At 37.9% G+C, this 17,900-nt stretch overlaps 1 protein-coding gene across 14 annotated transcripts in view; it reads left to right on the top strand.

The window, feature by feature from the left end:
• GIGYF2 (GRB10 interacting GYF protein 2) overlaps positions 1 to 17,900 on the top strand; it is a 76,104-nt gene that overhangs the window by 2,033 nt on the left and 56,171 nt on the right. For all 14 annotated transcript variants that reach the window (XM_080622547.1, XM_080622545.1, XM_080622548.1 and 11 more), the window contains exons 2-4: positions 10,599 to 10,678; positions 13,099 to 13,228; positions 15,486 to 15,581. In XM_080622547.1, coding sequence (XP_080478673.1) covers positions 10,638 to 10,678; positions 13,099 to 13,228; positions 15,486 to 15,581 — 267 coding nt within the window. In that variant the 5' untranslated portion in view covers positions 10,599 to 10,637. The remainder of the gene's footprint in view (positions 1 to 10,598; positions 10,679 to 13,098; positions 13,229 to 15,485; positions 15,582 to 17,900) is intronic.

Below are 17,900 nucleotides of genomic sequence, written 5' to 3'. Positions count from 1 at the left end.
GATCTTAAGAGGACTATGAAATAGGAATATCCTGAGATACTCCTGTTAGTGTGTTGTGTTTTTTTTTTTTTTCTTGCCTTCCTAAAACATATAGTAAATGAAAAATGCAATCTTTATGTTGATGCAAGAAAAAAAAAATGCTTATAAGTAGAGACTTGAGTGCTTTACAGCTAACTTAATTTTACCAACTGTTTTGCTGCTTGATTGAGGAAAAGACTGTGTGTAAAACAGAAGTACAAACAGGATGATTCTTTTTTTTTTTTTAGGGAGTTTAGACTAAGCACCATTGTGTCTTTTCTCCTATGCTTTCTGTCTCCAAAGGCCAATTGCCTAAATGTAGTTCTGTCACAAACTGGAGTTTCTTACACCGGAATGCAAGAAAAAGGTTGGCAGCTCTTTTAAGATCTATAGATACTTATTTTTTAAGACACCCCCCTCACCTAGCTGTCAGTAATATGGAACATCTGACTGGGGCAGCTGACTGGCTGAAGAGGTGCTACCTGCCTCTGCTGAAGGATCTTTCTATTTAAATGTAGGAGGGAAATATTGGTTCATAGTAATTGATGAAGGTGAGAAAAACACCTGACCATGGTCCTTTCTTCTCTGCCCCTTCCTTTAAAGCAGGTGAAGGCTCCAGCTTTTTTTGTTTGTTTGAAATACCAAGAATCTGAAATCTGATTCTGCCCACTTCTGTCTGATCTTGTAAGTTCAAGTAATTATCAATTATATGTTTATTACTCTTCATTTAGGTTTTTGAAATTCCTTCTTAGGGCTTTTCAGTTATGATTTTATGTCTTCTCATAGTCTGATTTAGAGATAAGTTCCTTTTCCTAGCATTTTTTTCCTCATTTTTCTGTGTTGGTTTTTATTTTCCCTCCTCTCAGTGCTTCTGCTCAAAGATGAGTGGAGATAAGCTATATTTAATTCATGATTATAGATAGAGCTAAGGGGCAGAGCAATAAAATTTCTGCTCACAAGTGTAAATGCACAGGCCTTATCTGCCTTCTCCTTTCTACATAGCTTACCATTGGATGCTTTGGTAAGGGGAGACTCATTTCTCTGTTACTGAAGAAGTGTTTGTGTTGAAAGGGACTTTCTTTGTGTGATTTTCTCATCCATTTATTTTAATTCAGAGAGTGACATTTGAAAGTCTAGGTGTGTAAAATGCTGCAGGGGTGATAGTATTTGGTTTTACAGGAACAAAGTCAGTTTTCACCCCAGCTTTTCCTCTCTTGAAGTCAACTCCTGAACATTTTTTGGTTGCACAAGTGATCTGACTTGAAAATTGTCAGAACTGAGAAATCTTAGCAAGTGTATTCAAGGTGTATGTAAATTATGAATGGAATGAAGAAGAATTAAGTGTTTTAAATTATAAGGTCTATACAACATTGGCCCTCTTGTGGTTGTTGGTAGTATATGTGTATGTGTGTGTATATGTGTATATATATATAAAATCATGTAATTTATCGTAGTGATGTTTAGTCTTTTAGCTCAGATGGTGGCGGGGGATGGTAGCAGACTGAGTTCTTTCATTTGCTTTGTTAGTAGCTGAGATTGCCACAATGTGTTGATCACAAAATGGTCCACTTCTCTTTTTTGTAGAGGGAGGGCTGCCAGTTCATTCTCCCTAAGGTGGTTAAACATTGCTTGAATAGAGAAACTGTAGCAATGGCTTGATGTGTGTGCAGGGAAACTAGGCTGCCATTGAAATTCATATGTCCGTCTTGCATTTTGTTTTCTTTGGGGATGGAGAGGATGCACAGAATTGTTTTGATGCATCTGAGGTTTTTCATCAAGAATGAAATCTAAGTGTGTGTTTTCAGGAGTTAACCTCTCCTGTAGTCCTTACTATAATGTAATATATAGAAGCTGGATGTCCAGACCAGGATTGTGGAGAAGAACAGAAGGGATATCAGGAGCTTTATAGAGGTGCTGGAGTCTATAGGCCAATGAGAAAATCTGATGGACATCTAGAAAATTTCTCTTAAAATGCTGCCTTGTTGACAATGTCTTTTAGATCATTAAGTGAGTGTTGTGTAAGGGCTTTTTTTTTTTTTTCTCATTTAAAACTGTGCATTATGATTTTGCCTCTTCTGTCTTGTATTTTAAAAAAGGCAGATAAGAAAGAATGACTTCTTGATTCCTTCAACAGTGGTTCTTGTAATTTGTAATTATAAACTGGTAAATGAGCTTATGTATAACACGCCAGGAATATAAACGGTTAGAAAAATGTGTGTATGTTAAATAGGTGTTATTACAGTGGAAGCAGGCATGATGCATTGCACTTGTGAAGGTAATGTTTTGTTACTAGTGTTTTGTCCTTTTTATTTAGTAGAGGAATATTTGTTTCTAATTGTGGTTACTATGCAGTAATATTTTTTTGCTTTCTTTTTTTTTTTTTTCCTTTCCTCCTCCTGTCATTGACAACAAGTTTAAATACTTTGCATTCTTATGATGAAGATCCTGGTTTGTGTGACCATGAGATTCAGAGGGTATAGATGTCCATGTGTAGATAAGATGGGGTAAAAGCAGATTTGTGGTCTGTGTATGGTGTAGTGAGCCAGGTCAGATTGGAAGAAACTGAAGGAAAGAAGGTGCTGTGCACTGTAAAAATTTCTTTGGGTGAACTTTTATGATGGTGAATGGATAGGTTGATTTATGTAACTTTAGACTTGGAGTCAGAATGTCACGTGGCAAGGAGCTGGCATGACTGGCAGGTAATGAATGTATGTGCAGTTCTGGGTTTCCTAAACCACATGTGGTAGGATCTGAGGATGATTTGGGTTGGAAGAAATCAGGCTTTGGTAGTTGTTTGCTCCAGCCTCCTGCTCAAAGCATGGCTGATTTCAGTGTTAAACTGAATAACGTGTGTGATAGAAAGTGGGTGAGGCTGATCCTGGAAGCAGCATATGACAAGGTTTTTACGTAAAAGCTTCTAACAATTGGTTTAATAAACTGGAGACCCAGTTCAACTGACATTAAAACCAGTGGAAGCTTTTACATTAGGCTAAGTTAATGCTGAATCATCTGTATATGTAATTTTCTCTATGTATACTAGGCTTTAAGAGTACTAAGGCAGGATCAGGTCATCACAAGTCAGCTTACAAAGAGGTGACTCTTAGATCAAAACAAGTGAATATCTTCAGCAATAGTAACATAAAGAGAAAAAAGCGATGAGCTATTAAAAAGTGTTGTAATTCATGTGCAGTAACAAGTTACCTTCTGACTTACTGGTTGATGAACATATGTAACCTGATCCATGCGCTAAGTCTCTCTGTTAAGACCTTTTATTAGACAATTTCTCAGTGTTGAATATTTGTTTCCTTAAGTATAGGACATTTCAGAACCATATGAGTAAGAAACCTGAAAGAAGGGGTGGGGGGAGAGAATTTCTACAAACCCCGAAGAAACTCCTTATGTAAATGGCATTTAAAAACAGAACCAGAAGACTTCAGAACGACCCGTATCTGTTTGTTCGATGAATGTTTTCAGTGAGGGTAGTCTGAAACCTTGTTCTGCCACTTTGAATAGATGTATGGGCTGTATAATGTGTGTGATGAGCGGGAGAGAGGTGTGACACTGTTATTTTGGTTGCATTCATGTAGTCTGGCTACTGGCCTTGCTGAGGAGCAGGTCAGCATCCTGACCTCTGTCTTGTGGAGTGCACACACTAAATATTTACCTACTAGCAAATTTTGGATATACAAGGTAGAGAGATGTGGAAGTGATTTTTCAGTTGGAAAACAAGAATGCTGGCAGGATTTTGGGATAGGATTTGCAATGAGAAGTGGTTTGTGTTCCAGCCAGTGGCAAGGCCAAGGGTGTGGTCCCTTGACTGCTTGGAACTTAATCGCTGGTGTCTGGCTTTGGCTGGAAGTCTTGTAATAAAGGTGGAGGTCACACTGCTTTCTTGTGGAGAAACTGGGGAAAGTTTCATGTTCTTGTGTTCAGGTGAAGCAAGAAGTGAGTAGCTTTCTAACCACCCAGTTGACAATAGTAGGTAGGAAAGAAGGAAAACATCTGGAATTGTGATATTTCATGTTCCTTTATTTTTCTTGGGTTTTGTTAGGTGTGCATATCTCCTTAGTCTCTTTTGTCATCCTATCCCAGAAGAGTTTCAGTGCCTAGTGCTTGTGTTTGTCATTCTTGACTGTGGTGTAACATGTTGCAAGCTGCAGAGCTCCATGAAGCTTTAGGTGGATCTATATGAAGTGAATAGGGGGGTGTCAGTTTGGTATTGCCATTTGGGAAAGTCATGGGCAATTTTTAATCAGAAACTGCTGAGAGATCAAGAAACTTTTGCAATGATTTGAGATGGGAAGGTTAGAAGACTTTAGGAGATCTAAAAATGTAACTGTAATATTAGAGGTGTATTTCCAGGAGAAGTGAATGGTTTAGACATTGTTCCCTTAGGAAAAACTTCCTCTTGGCACATGAAAATGCCTTGAAAAATTTACCACCTTTGTCAGGATAAAAGGCTTGATGAGCCAGAAGGGCTTATTGTGTACCATCTTGTGTAATGTGACTAATGGATTTTTTTTTCCTGATTAATTTTTTGTTTAAACTAGGACATACTTTTTAGGAAATCATTTAGTGTTCACCTGAAAACAACTTACTTTATCTCTGAATGTCTTGCTTCAGTCCCTTCACTGAAGAAGCTTGGGTCTTCAGCCTTTTTTATTTGCATGATAATGTACAGACTGAGAAAGATAGTTTAATGTTTCTCAAAGCTCAGTAAATAGAGCTTTGGTGTGTGTGGGTTGTTTTTTGTTTTGTGTTTTCCCCCACTGTAAGGAGTATCTATCATGTTCAGTTTTTGAACACCTAATTTATCTTGCCTTTGTTGGACAGCAAAACACAGGACCCAGCATCCCTGCAGTAATAAAATCCACTCTAGATTTACTCTGTATTTCCTTATTTCTGTATTCAGTATTTAGATCTTTAGTCAATGTTGTATTGTATGCTCCTTTTCAGCTGATTAACATCTTAAATCTCAGGCTGCTTTCAGGACTGTGCTTATCCAGAATGGTTGTATATCACCTATGTTTTCTGCTTATGAATCTTCTGATTGTATGCTTGGCCTTGTTAAATGCAACCTGTTATACTGGACCTAATAAGTGAATAACTCATAATGGTATTGTTGATGTGTCGTTTTTGTTCTTTACCATATCCATATTTGTCATTCTCAGGTTTTAGAAGTTTTGTGGGCCAGTGTGACAGATTCTAGAAAAGTAGAGGATAGCTTCTTGGGTTGTCCTCCGGTTTGAAAATATTTTGCCTTCCAAGATGTTCTGTAGATTCTTTAGAAGAGAAGGTTAAAAGAAAAAATTGGTTGTGATGATTTGGGACTTTTCATGTAGTTTTGAATGATTTTGCCTCTTTTAGCATTCTACTTAAGTGGAATATCCTGCAGAAGTTAAAATGTATTTTACCTACTTGCCTGAGCAATGAATTACAAAACTATATTTTGATTAAATGTGTTCCATAACTCCATGTTGGCTGGTCTTAATTATGTTAGTGTCCTTTAATCAGTCTTGTCTGCTTTACCAGTGATTAGTGTCAAACAGACCTATAGTGTAGCCACCTGAGTCATAGTGTTTACCACTATACTTAAAAGGTGGCTTGCATATAGTGCTGAGTGTTCTTTACTATTTCAAGAATTAGAGAAAATCAGCATTAATTATTCAATCAACCTGTTAATTTTCTTTTAAAACACAGTTACTGGCTCTGGAATTAGCTCTAATAGCAGCCTGGGGAAGGTGAACCCTTTCTTGTGGAAGGTGAAGTTTTATTGTCTTGATGTAATGGTAGTGTTGCATGATGAAATACTGCTGTTAAATTCCTGTTCCGGGTTTATTTAAGGAGAACCCAGTTCCTTGCACTTAAATTTGCTCATGTTAGATTTCCGTTGTGTTCTTTGGTTCTCAAAATTTTCAGACAATTTCTGGACTAGAAAGGCTGTTTGAAACCTACAGTAGCAACAGAACTAGCTTGAAAGGAAAGGATATTTTTCTTACATAAACACCTCTGATCAAACAGTAGACTGCTTCATAATAAGGTAGCTGTGTATAGGAAGGATCAGTGGTACATCTTTTTTCCAAGGTTTAGATTTCCAGAGTTAATAAAAAACCAAAGCAAGCAGCAGCCCCAGAGCTATAAACTGTAGTCACAGTCCAAATTTTATATATATATATGTATATCTATCTATGGTTTTTTGGGGTTGTGGCTTTTTTCTTGTTGTGTGGTGGTTTTTTTGGTTATTTTTTTTGTTGGTTTTTTTTTTTTTTTGTCTGTTGGAAAGATTAGATGGGCAGACCTGAACACAGTCATTGCCTAAGGGCTCAGCTTAGGATGCTAGGAATCGTCTCCATCCAAACCAACGAAACATCTTGGCTAGGCAGATTGCCATATAGTACAAGCTGACAGATTTCTCTAATAGTAATGTAGGAATTTACCATTGCCTGAAAATCTGTTGTGTAAAACTTGAGGTTGGGCAAAGTCTGGAAAACATGGCAGTTCAGATCTTTTTTGCCTGTATGTTTTAAAAGACTAAAGCTTGTGACCAGAAAGTGCCACAGTAATTCTAGACCTTCCTTAGATTTTTTTTTTGAATGGAAATGTAATTTTATTTTAACACAAATTTAGCTGGTAGAATCAAGTTCCAGCTTGTGTCTGAAGCAGATGTTACTGAGTGCTTTAATAGATTTGTCAGGTACTAAATAGCATGCTTAAAAAAATAATTTAAAACCCCCTGAGCTTGGTAAACAACCTTTGTACCTAAAGCAAACCAATGAAATAAGTTGAGTGTTGCTGATAGCAACTTCTGCACCTATAATACTACCTGTTAATTGTGAGTGAAAGCCACTTAAAGGCTTAATGTTATTGGATTGCACTTTGTGTCTGTTCAGAGGGTGGACTTCTGACTTCCAAAGTACTAAGATGCTGATAGAATAGAGAGGCTATTTCTTCCCTTGCTAGTCCACAGACTGAGGGTGGGATTGATGTGATTTCTTCTCTTTCCAGTCCTTTATGCTGGTAATGGGTTGGTGGCTGTGATACTACCCCAGGAAAATGGGGTCCCAGTTCCAGTTTATGAAGTAATTCTACTTTTTTCCCAAATACACAAGAAAACTGCAGGTATTTGTAGGGTTGCACTGGCACTTTGATCAAGGGTTGCTCTGATTTGAAGAAAACCTTAGAGAAAAAGTTCCTCTTTGAAGGAGTGGTGGAAGGTCCTCAGGTAGCATTTTTGCCTGAGCAGTGGTGCTAATTGGACACTGTCAAAACATGGCCTCATTTTCTAGCTTCAGCTTGAGGCTGTCCCTGCGTGCTCTCACCCATATAAAAATCTGTGGCTGGGTAGATTCCTCAATCAATAGCCATTAATTTGTAGAAAATCTTGATTTACAAAGCTAGCAGTTCAGAAAGGGGCTTTTCCCTCTTCAAATCATATCAAGGAGGAAATGTGTTAGGTATGTATTGTGATTTGGCATCCTTGATTAATAAGGGGCAGCATAGATCAAAAAGACGGACATTAACATTTTGGTTATTACTATTGAAGTTTAAAGCCTAAGAAGACTATCTAGATACTAAGCATCTATCATGATATAAATCATGCCTTTTACTTGGTCAAAATAGTTAAATTTATGACCTGATCATCCATTCACTTCTATTAATTCCTCACCCTTTTTCTTGCTCCACCCTGACTCTTCATTCTCATGATGCAAGTGCTGCATAGTCCACCCCATCTTGCCTTTCCGGTTAGTACAGCTTCTCCTTTGCACACCAGCTGTGTGTGTTGTGCAGTTTCTGTCAGAGGTTCCTCTCTGGTTTGGTTTCCATGCTCTCACCTTCAGGTTGCTGCTCTGTAATCCAGCAGAAACAGCACATGGTTTCTGCTTTCTGTGTCTTGTCTGCTCTGACATGGCTAAGTGTATTCTTGCACACAGAGTCTGGTGTTCTTGAACCTCTTTTTCCTGTTCGTCTGACCACTTTCTCCCAAATTTTTATCTGTTTCCAGAGTGTCTCCTTTCCAAAGGTTTTCTCTCAGCCTTGCTTATAATGTCTCTTGCATGCATGTTTTATTTCTGGGTAATGTTGCCTGTAATGAGTAAATTCGTCCGTTAAACCTACTCAAATAATACACAGTTCAATTTTTTACCTTTTTTTTTTTTTTTTTTTATTGTTCAGCTACAATTCGTCCATTTCCAGGTTGTCTTGCTTTCAATTCAAAATTCAAACAGGCAAAACTTCAAGGGAGAGGAAGTAACTTACCTGAATGCAATCGGAATCTTATCTGAATCCTCTTCCACAGAAGAGAAAGCCAGCAGAGTTCCCAAAACAACCTGTGATGTCCAAAATGAGGGCCAAGGAAAACCATTTTGCAGTTCAGTGGGATGCGATTAGCAGGCTTTGAGTATGCTTGTAGATAATAAAGTGCTTAGGAATCTAGTAGAGAAAGATGACACAGTATCCTCAGGTTTTGGGAAGGAAACCCAGAGATGCTGAAGAGGGTGGGGCCCAGTGGTTCCAAAACCAGTAAGCTTCTTGATCCTGACTGGTTTTTAGAGCTTTATCCTTGCATCTGATGCTTTTCAGCTGTATTTTCATTGCAGTTTAACATAAAAGTGCTAGCCTTCTTAGTATTAGTGATACTAAGCTAGCTTTGATGTTAGAAGCTAAAGGTCCCTGGTGATCCACATGGATTGATGTGAAACCTCTTCCCCCTGCTACTCTCCAGCAGAAGGATTACAGGCATTGCAGGAACTGAAGGGACTGTCATCCAACTAAGGCTAGTAGGAATTTTGTTAGAGGCTTGTCTCTCCTAAAGTGTGCATGTTGGTTTGCCCCACAGTATTTTCACATAGTTGGTGTATGTCTTTTGTAGGTACTTAACCTTGTCTTTTGGTTTGCAGAATAATGAATGAATATGCCATGAACATTCTAGTGAGCTGTTGGCTGCTTCAAAAAGGCAACCCAAATCAGACCAGGATCAAATTAGGCCTGTGGGAATGGCTAAATATTTTCTGTATTAGCTTTTGGCTAATGAATCGTGTTTCATTATTTAGGGTTATTGTGAAAATCAAAGTGTGATTCATATATAAATTACATTGTGTATGGGGGGGAAAAGTTAATGTGGCATGTAGTAAAAATGCATGGGCCAAATGTTGGTTGGTAGGTTTAGGCTGCAGAGAGTTTTACAAATATTTGTAATCTTATGCCCCAAAAGACTTGGGTAAAATCTGCTCAAGAAGTTTTAGCGTGGTTTGGGTTTTTCTCATTTTCTAGCTTTCAGGCTGTTTGTTATTATTTTATTTTCTAACTTAAATGTCATTACTTCAGTAGTGCATATATATATATATAAGAAAAAAATAAAAAAATGGCTCCTTTGTTTTTGTCTTTTTCTTTTCTTCAATAACTAATGCCCTTTCCATTTCTGTCCCCCCACGTTTTATTTCTCTCATCCGTCACCTTTTCACGCAAAGTACGGACAAATTTATGGAGCTCCTTATTTAGTCCTTGTTCTGATATGGCAAAGCTCCCTACCAAACATGTATTTTTATAGGTTCTTGAAGGCTAATCAACCAGTTTCTGTAGGTGATGCTTCAAATCCTTTTTTGTTTGGGCTTTGGCTACAATGTGCTTGATGTTATAAAACCAAAACCCCTTCCTTTGCAGATCTGGACTTTGCCATTGCTGGAAGAAAAGAGGAGCTGTATTTTCTTACTGCAAAAGACACTTCAAAACTGCCTGGGCTGTACGTGGCTCTCATAGACAAAACTTCATAGCCTTCCCTTAGTCTTGTTCTTTCTCTCCAGTGTGGCTTCATGCGCTGTCATCCATAGAGTCTTGGTATATAGGAACTTGGCCTGACCTTCACTAGCACTTTCTGGATCTTGACTAATAGGTATTAAAGTAGCTGAGGTCTCAAGTTGTACGTTTTTTTGCTTAATAAAACCAAGAATGAGAGGAACTCTCATCTGCCTGCAGATGTAGGAGGATGTCACAGCGCACTGGATGTACTCAATCTTTAGAGGGCTCATTTTCAAGAATGAGCAGTGGAGATTTCTTGAATAGTGTGCCACTCAACTGGCAAATCTTTCTTGCTGTAATTCTAGTGGGGTTTTTATCCTCTTGTAATTGTCAGGAAGCTGCAATTCTCTTAATTAAGCATTACTGTTCTTGCAGAAGAGGATTATGCATCAAATTCTCAATGTTTGGTTGTCTTGTAGTCACTGATTTGAAAAGGGACTGTTGGTACAAATTGTTTCTTCAGATGCTCTGATCCAATGTTAAGAAAGAAATCTGGGGAAGAGATCTTGATGCGGTTACGCCTGTATTAGTAAATTAATCTGTGTTGAAGAGTTGAGACTGATCTCTTAAAAAAAAAAAAAGCTACCAAACAAAAAAAACCCCCAAAAACCAAACACAACCCCCCCCCAACCCCTAAATAAATAAATAAATAAATTCCACATGTTTGTGGTTTGGTTCCCCCCCCACTTCTTTGCATGGCCGGATGTGCTTTTGTATTGTGAAAAAATTCCTGAAGGACTGTATTAATTAATCAGTTTTCATAGAAACCATTTTTTATTTTTCAGATTCACGCTTCTTAAAAAAGAGGAATATAACAGGAAAAAATGGCAGCAGAAACTCAGACACTTAACTTTGGGCCTGAATGGTGAGTTTGTCTGTTTTGAGACTCTGGAACCTTGTCTAAAATTTAAAAAGGTGATTATGAATTCGTGTCCTTTGGGACTGAATTGCTCATATCCCACTCAGTCTTACAATGTCTTTGTTCCACACTGCTTCACCACAGTCCCTGGCCAGTGACTGAAAGCCGTATTTACTTTTTTAGTGTACTATAGATTATATATAGTATACTTAGTATATATATGTTTAGTATATATAAATAATACTTTTTAAATTGGCATTGTGTATGAAATTAGTTGGGTTTCATGTTATGGTAAATGCATAACATTCACATGGCCACCAAGTATCTGAGGGAAGATTGATGTTTATCATCCATGAGGCGTGATCTTGTGTCAGCTGTTAGCTTTCCAGCTTGTCTGACACGCATTGTTCTGACTTTTGATAAAGAGTAATTGCACAGATGTGGTTATTGTTAAGTGTTTGTTCCAGTTTCTTGTTAAAATGTTGGTGGCTGCAGTTACAAGAATTCTGGATGGTCTGGTTTCTGAAGAATGATGTGATCCTTACATGTGTAAATGGGAGTGTGGAGTGGTTATAGGAATATGGAATTGCTGCAGAGCATGTGATTAAACTATTACTGGAGTAGCATAGTCAGTGTTGCTGACACATTTGTGTATACAATGTACAAAAATTGGAGAGTATTTAACAAAGAAGCAAGACATGATTTGTGGCCTGGGAAACAATGAGAGAGCTCAGTCTATTTTTTTAGATTGAAAGAAGGTTAAAGAATGACTTTATCACTCTCTATAAATACACCCACCAGGCAGATATCTTATGCTGGCGTGCTCTTCGGTGTAGGAGACGAACAGGATTAGATTCATTGATGAATGAAAGCCAAAGTTACATTAATAAAAAGAAGGGGGAAGGCAACTCTTAAAAAGGCACATATTTTAACAATAACTTGATTGCTGCATCATAGTGAGGGGACATTAGTCTCCACTTAGTTTAAAGAAGAGGTTAGATTGTGTATGAAAGTATATACAAAAGTGAGTTACTAGATTTTTACAGGAATAACAAGAATCTGTAATTTATAAATTTATAAATTTATAGACTTATTCTTTTGGGTTGCAGTATATTCATGTCTGTCATGTTTACTGCTTTATCACTTAATAGTGAAATTGACAGTCACATTTCATCTGGATTGGAGCTGAACATACATAGCACTGAGCTGTCAAATCGTTTGAATAACACCTCCCCAGGCAGTTTTTGTTTGAAAGTGGTAGGTGAAGAAGCTGCCACTGGGTGGCACCAAACTAAAAAAATAAGACAAACATTTGACTTGCAAATCATTTTTTCCTTTCTGTTTAAAGAACAATAAAATCAAAGCATCTTTTGATAATTAGGTGAAAGTTAGCCTGGGAATTGGTGTTTTAGCTTAGAGAACCTTTCTTTCAAAGGATTTTGTGATTGTTGAGGAGTGTCTTCATTGTTTTCCTTGTCTGAGATGAACATCAGGGAGAATGTAGGGAAACGGTCTGGGTTTTGTTTCTTGACACACATCCTTTTGTAAAACGTTGCTCAAAACTTCGAAATACAGGGGGGTTGGGTAGCTGAGGAAATGATTATATAGAATGAGACTAATCCACATGTGAGGTGGGAATTGTATCATACAACTGGAAGATGTTAACTGCAAGAAGTCAAGTAGCTTATCTGTGTGGGATGGAACCAAACTTAATAGCATATTTATCTATTACTGTAAGATACATTACTTCTTTGAAGTGAAGTGTGGCTGTATTTTGTCTATCTTTTTTATTGAGACACTAAGCTAAATGATGTATGCATGCTCTGAAAAATGCCATTAATTTTATGTTCTGGAAAAGGAATTTGGAGTACAGTAGGATTCCAGAGAAACCAGAGGCAACCGTATTACAAAATTTACTGTACTAAGCTGTTTGTTAAACTTTATGGAACATCTGAATAAACTTTTTCATAGATCAGTGCTAGCCACACTGTCTCTGGTGGGGTAAGAATTTTTCTTGCCAAAAGGAAGCTGTTGTCATTAGTATCTGTGGAAGACTTACAACTGAAATCTGTGCAGTGTAAATACCTTAGTCAAGGCTTTAGGTGTGCAGCTGGTTTGTTATATAGTCAACATAAGAGTTCGCTAGGGGTTGAGCAATTCCTTGATGTGCTCATGGAAATAGTTTTTTTTTTTTTTTTTTCCTCCTCTCTCCTGGCTATGGGAAAAGTGAGGGAAGCTCTTTTACTCTTCTTGTTGAAGCACCAAGTGTTAGAGTTTTGAAGTTAGACTGTTAATATCTCTACTTTCAGTGCTGTATTTATTTCATTTGTCAAATCTGTAAATGTGCAGAGGGATGAGGTGCAGATGCATGGGTGAGGACATGTTCTTCTCAATTCAGTAGTCATTGCTTTTCTGCTTTATTTTAGGCTGCGAGCTTTGTCTAGTGGTGGGAGCGTGACATCCCCTCCTCTGTCTCCGGCTTTGCCAAAGTACAAACTAGCAGACTATCGCTATGGGAGAGAAGAAATGTTGGCGCTTTTTCTAAAGGATAATAAGGTGAGCAGGAAGAGGAAAAAGGCCTGATGTGTGTATGCTTAATGCCAGTCTTGTGATTAGGAATAGTTATTTGTATTTTGTGCTTATGGACAAAGAAATCAGGTATCCCTTGGCAAAGATCAGAGGAGTTCTGATTGTGGTGCTTTTTTTGTGTGAGGGTGCTTATTTGATCCCACTCATGTTTGATTCTTTTTGCTACTTCAGCAGCAACTTTCTATACCCCTGAGAACAAAACAATCTGATTGCCATATTCAGTCCCGCTGCCACAGATGACTGAGGGTTAAAGTCTCCTTGCAGCTGTGCAGATTTGCTTGCCTCAGTAGGGCTTTTTTTAAATATAGTGTGAAATAGTTATTTGGTTCAGCTTGAAAGGCAATAAATCATATTAGCAGATCCATCTGGAAAAGGCAAGAACTGCCCATTTGTCTTGACTTAAGGCAATTCACTTTAGCAGGTAAGCAGCCCACTTCTCTGTGTCTAAAGGACACAAATCTAGCACATGTAATACAGAAGAGCAGTGTAGAAAGTCAGGAACTTCCTTCTGGTTTAATTTCAAACAGAGGTTCTTAGTGATACAGAAGTCATGTTTCAGAGTGTTTCAGGCAAATGATTCGTATATTCTGCATTTGTAAACCCTAGGTTATTCTGTAGATGGTGACAGAGGTTGGTTTATTGTTGCAGCAGGCATATAATGACTTGGAAGTCTGAATCCCTCTCAGAGCCTTACCCTTGAGTCAGGGAGGGACTGCAAGAAATTATGTCAGGTTGCACCTTTAGCTTTGCATGTAGATGCGCACACATACCTCCATGGTTTTTTTTATCCTACCGTGACTGTACTGACATTTTCATACAGTGCTGGGAGCCCTTCATTGCTTGTACACAGGGTCAAGGATGTTGAATGTTAAAGATTTTTTTTTTTTTTTTTTTAAGTTAAGTGTGTTATAGCTTAAAGCCATGTTTTAATGTGCAGAATTATCCTGTTCTGCTTTGAGAAGCTGATTTAATCATTAATGTTATGCTTCAATAAGTCAGCCTGCCAGAGGTTGTTTTTTGCAATTTATGTATGTTATATCAGATAATGATAAGACCTCTACAGCTGATTCAGAGCAACCTGTTAATACCCTGTGTTACAGGAAGCTCTCTGATGGTTATGAGTGGTCCGAAAGAACATTTTCTCAGTGTGTTTGCCAGAAGGGCATTATTATTAAATGAGTGTGTCCTGCTTCTGATATGAATGTGCTTCCATGTTGTTGAGTAATTCTAGTTACTGAGACTAAAAGGACTTTTGACACTATTTGTAGTCACTATATCTAGTCTAGTCTAGATGTGATGGTTTTTTAAGATGTATCTTGTACCCTAATCCTTTTTCACTGGATCATCTGCTGTCTTTGCTGGCTGAAGATTAGGCAAAGTTGCATCTCTGATTAAAGTTACTCTGATTGAAAGCAGGAAGCCTTCTGCTAGAGTATACCTTAATGGAAAAAAAAAAAAACAAACCCAAAACCTCTAGGTTGCTTTGCTTCAGTTAAAAATTGGTAGAAGTCTTTATCTCTAGTATTGTGAACTAGATATTTTTGAAACAAATCTGTGTTGGTGTTACTAGAGCTTACTTGGCTGTGATTGCAGCTTCTTGTCCACATGTTCATGGTCACGTCTGCTGATGGAGCTGCCATCTGATGATGGACTGATTAAAAACTAGCATGAAAATTTATTTTTATTTAAATCATCAGTGTTCTCTAGTTAATAAATCCATACATATAGCTCCACTTTACTTTTTGTTTTTTTCTTTGTGGTGGTTTTATTCTCCTTGTTGGTCATAAATTGGAAATACTGACTTAAAATCCAACACAGCCTCTGTGTTATATGTGGTAGCATTGTTAATACATAACAAAAATAAAATACAAATAAAAATCTGGCTAAGAAGTTAAAGCAATGCTTTTTAAATTTACCAGACAAAATTTCGCTTGGTTCAGTTTTGACCTGCAGTGGTGTGGAAGTTTGATATGTCTAATCTTGATACTTTATGTATTACAGTTGTGGATCGTGGATGCTTTGGATGTTTTGTCTGTAAGAATTCTATTTTCTTGGGGGCATAAATTTGCAGTGGAGTTATACCCACCCCCGGTAAATGTTATTGGAAGTACTGGTGTACTGGCTAGATGGAGATAGAGGGGTTTTTTTAATCAGTCAGTGTGTGGCATCATCCCTGAAATGGAAGTACTTGGGTGTATGTGTGTGCTGTTTTCCTTTCATACAGATACCTTCAGACCTTCTCGATAAGGAGTTTCTGCCTATTTTACAAGAGGAGCCCCTGCCACCACTGGCACTTGTACCTTTTACAGAAGAAGAACAGGTTGGTATCCCTTTTCCAAAAAATAAAAGCTTTACATTGTCATTAGTGTTAGTAAGCCTCCATTAAAAACAAAGTTTGAGATTAGTAGATTTCAGGGAAAGAAATCACAAAAGGAAAGCATGTTGTGTTAGCATGAGGTTTAAATTCCATTCATGCTCAATTATTATCTTAAATTTGAACAAATAGTTTTCATACAATGTTTTGTTGGTGGCGAACAGTCAACTTGTTAAATCCAGGGTCATCTTCTGGGAAGTAGTCCTGTTTTTTAAAGTATGCAGCATTTTCAGATCAGTGAGACTTTTTCTACAGTTTTTTGACCACCTTCTCTGCATGTTTGTAATAGAAATTCTGTAACTCCAATTTCATGGTTCTTGGAGAAGTGTTGAAGTTTTCTTGACTCTTAACATCGCTTAGGGAGGTGCAGTTATCTTGACTACTCTGTATGTGAGCAGTTGCTTGATTATTTCCTTGTTTGGCCTCTATAGGTATATAATTAAGTGGTGAACAGGGTAAGTGTGATAACAGGTAGTCCACAAAGATTCCATTTCAAGAATGATTGATCTAAGTAGTTGGAAAGGCCTTGCTCTAAATTTGATTCTAGTACTGAAAACCTGCCCCCCTCTGGATAAATGCCTCTGACTCTTATCTTTATGGCTGTCAGAATGTCTGGTTTTGCAGTTGCTCTCTGGTTTGGCATGTTTTTACCACTTCAGAATACTTCTTAATAAAGTCTTCCCTTTAATGCTTTCTGGAGCCCCAGAGGATGTGAACAGCCTGTTTTTATCTTGTCTGAAGGTCTTTTTCCCTCTTCAGAACTCATTCGAGATAGCAAAGGAACAGCCTTATTTAAACTAACAGAAATTCCTGGTGTTTGTTCCCCATGATGTAAGAAATATTCATCAAGAGTCACATTCAGAAGTGATCTTGAGGTGAATATTAATGGCTTTGCTGCTAGTCATGGTGCAGGCAAGTTCTTTTACCTAAGGTTGGTAAGAGTTTACATCATTGTGCCCCCTCTGAAGGTAGTATTATCCTCTCTGAACTTGAGGGATGGAGAATCTGGGGGTCCTGTAGAGGACAGGCTGATCAGAACACATGTACTTTGGTAGTGTTCACTTGAAGCTGAACCCGTTGGGCTTACTCTAGGCTTGGATTCAGAGCAATTCTTGCTTGCAACCTGGGAGTTACTGGCTTGATAGCATTATTGTTGTATGTCCAGGAAGAACTTGTCTCGAGGTGATTTAGAGATGCGTTAGCTAGAGGTGGATAATAATTGTTCAGTCCTCTAGAATTTACTGGACAGGTACAGCTACTGCATTCCCTATTGTAGGACATTGGACTGCTGGTCCTTTTTATCCTTTTTATGTAAGATGTCGCTTTCCTGGTTGTAAGGATGCTGAACTAACTTAGAGCTCAACTGATTCACCTTGTAGTAAGTTTTGTTATGTGACATCATATATTTTTAAGATCTGTTTTGAGAGAACTGTCTTTTGAAGATAGCTTTAACAGAGGTTTCTACTGCTGACCACGGGCAATAACGCAGGATATGTTCCCTTGCCTTTCCCCACTGCCCCCATGTTTCTATATGTGTAAGGAAACCATTCAGTTGTCTTAACTCCTTGTGGAGTGAGGGAGTCTCAACCTCTTGCTGTATATAATGGAGAATTTTTGTGTCCTCATTGGTTATGTTTCTGGTGTCTGTTTCTAAGGATCTTTTCCATTTCAGCTGCTGCTGAAGAATTAATTGAGCCTCTGTGTTGGGCCAGCTTTGATCTTTGTTGTGCATTGTCAGGGATGGACACTAAAGTAATACACTAGTCAATTATAGGGAGTGTTTTACTTTTCTGACTTTGATTTTTTGCTACTTACTGTGATCTTACCGTGTAGATTATTATCACTATGCACATTGCAGTGATCACGTCCTCATCACAGGAAGCTCTACAGAAGTGAGGAAGAATTTGTTCGGAGTTTAGGCAGACAAATTAAAAGTGAGATTCCTATTTTGTTCTTACTGGAGAAATAAGGCATCAAAACTAAGGAATCTCTTATGTAAAACTGTGAATCTGATCAGCAGCTTTAAGTTGTTTCTGTAGAGAAGTATTTCACTGATTCACAAAGAAACCCCAGAGGTTATCAACATCAGGAAAGGAGGAGGTTCTTTTTGACTTGCTGTGTCAACTGTTGCTTTAAACCTTTAACAGCTATCTAGGAAGATAGAATGAGATTGACTGGAGGTTGACCTTACTATTTTGCCTTGCATGACTGGATTTTGCCCCCCTCTTAAGTCTACCTAGTTACAAGTTCCCTCTTGAAGATCTG

The sequence above is a fragment of the Psittacula echo genome, assembly GCF_963264785.1.
Source record: "Psittacula echo genome assembly, chromosome: 7".
Taxonomy (NCBI): Eukaryota; Metazoa; Chordata; class Aves; order Psittaciformes; family Psittacidae; genus Psittacula; species Psittacula echo.
The sequence above is the reverse complement of the archived record's forward strand: the minus strand, read 5'-3'. Positions and strand labels throughout refer to the sequence as shown.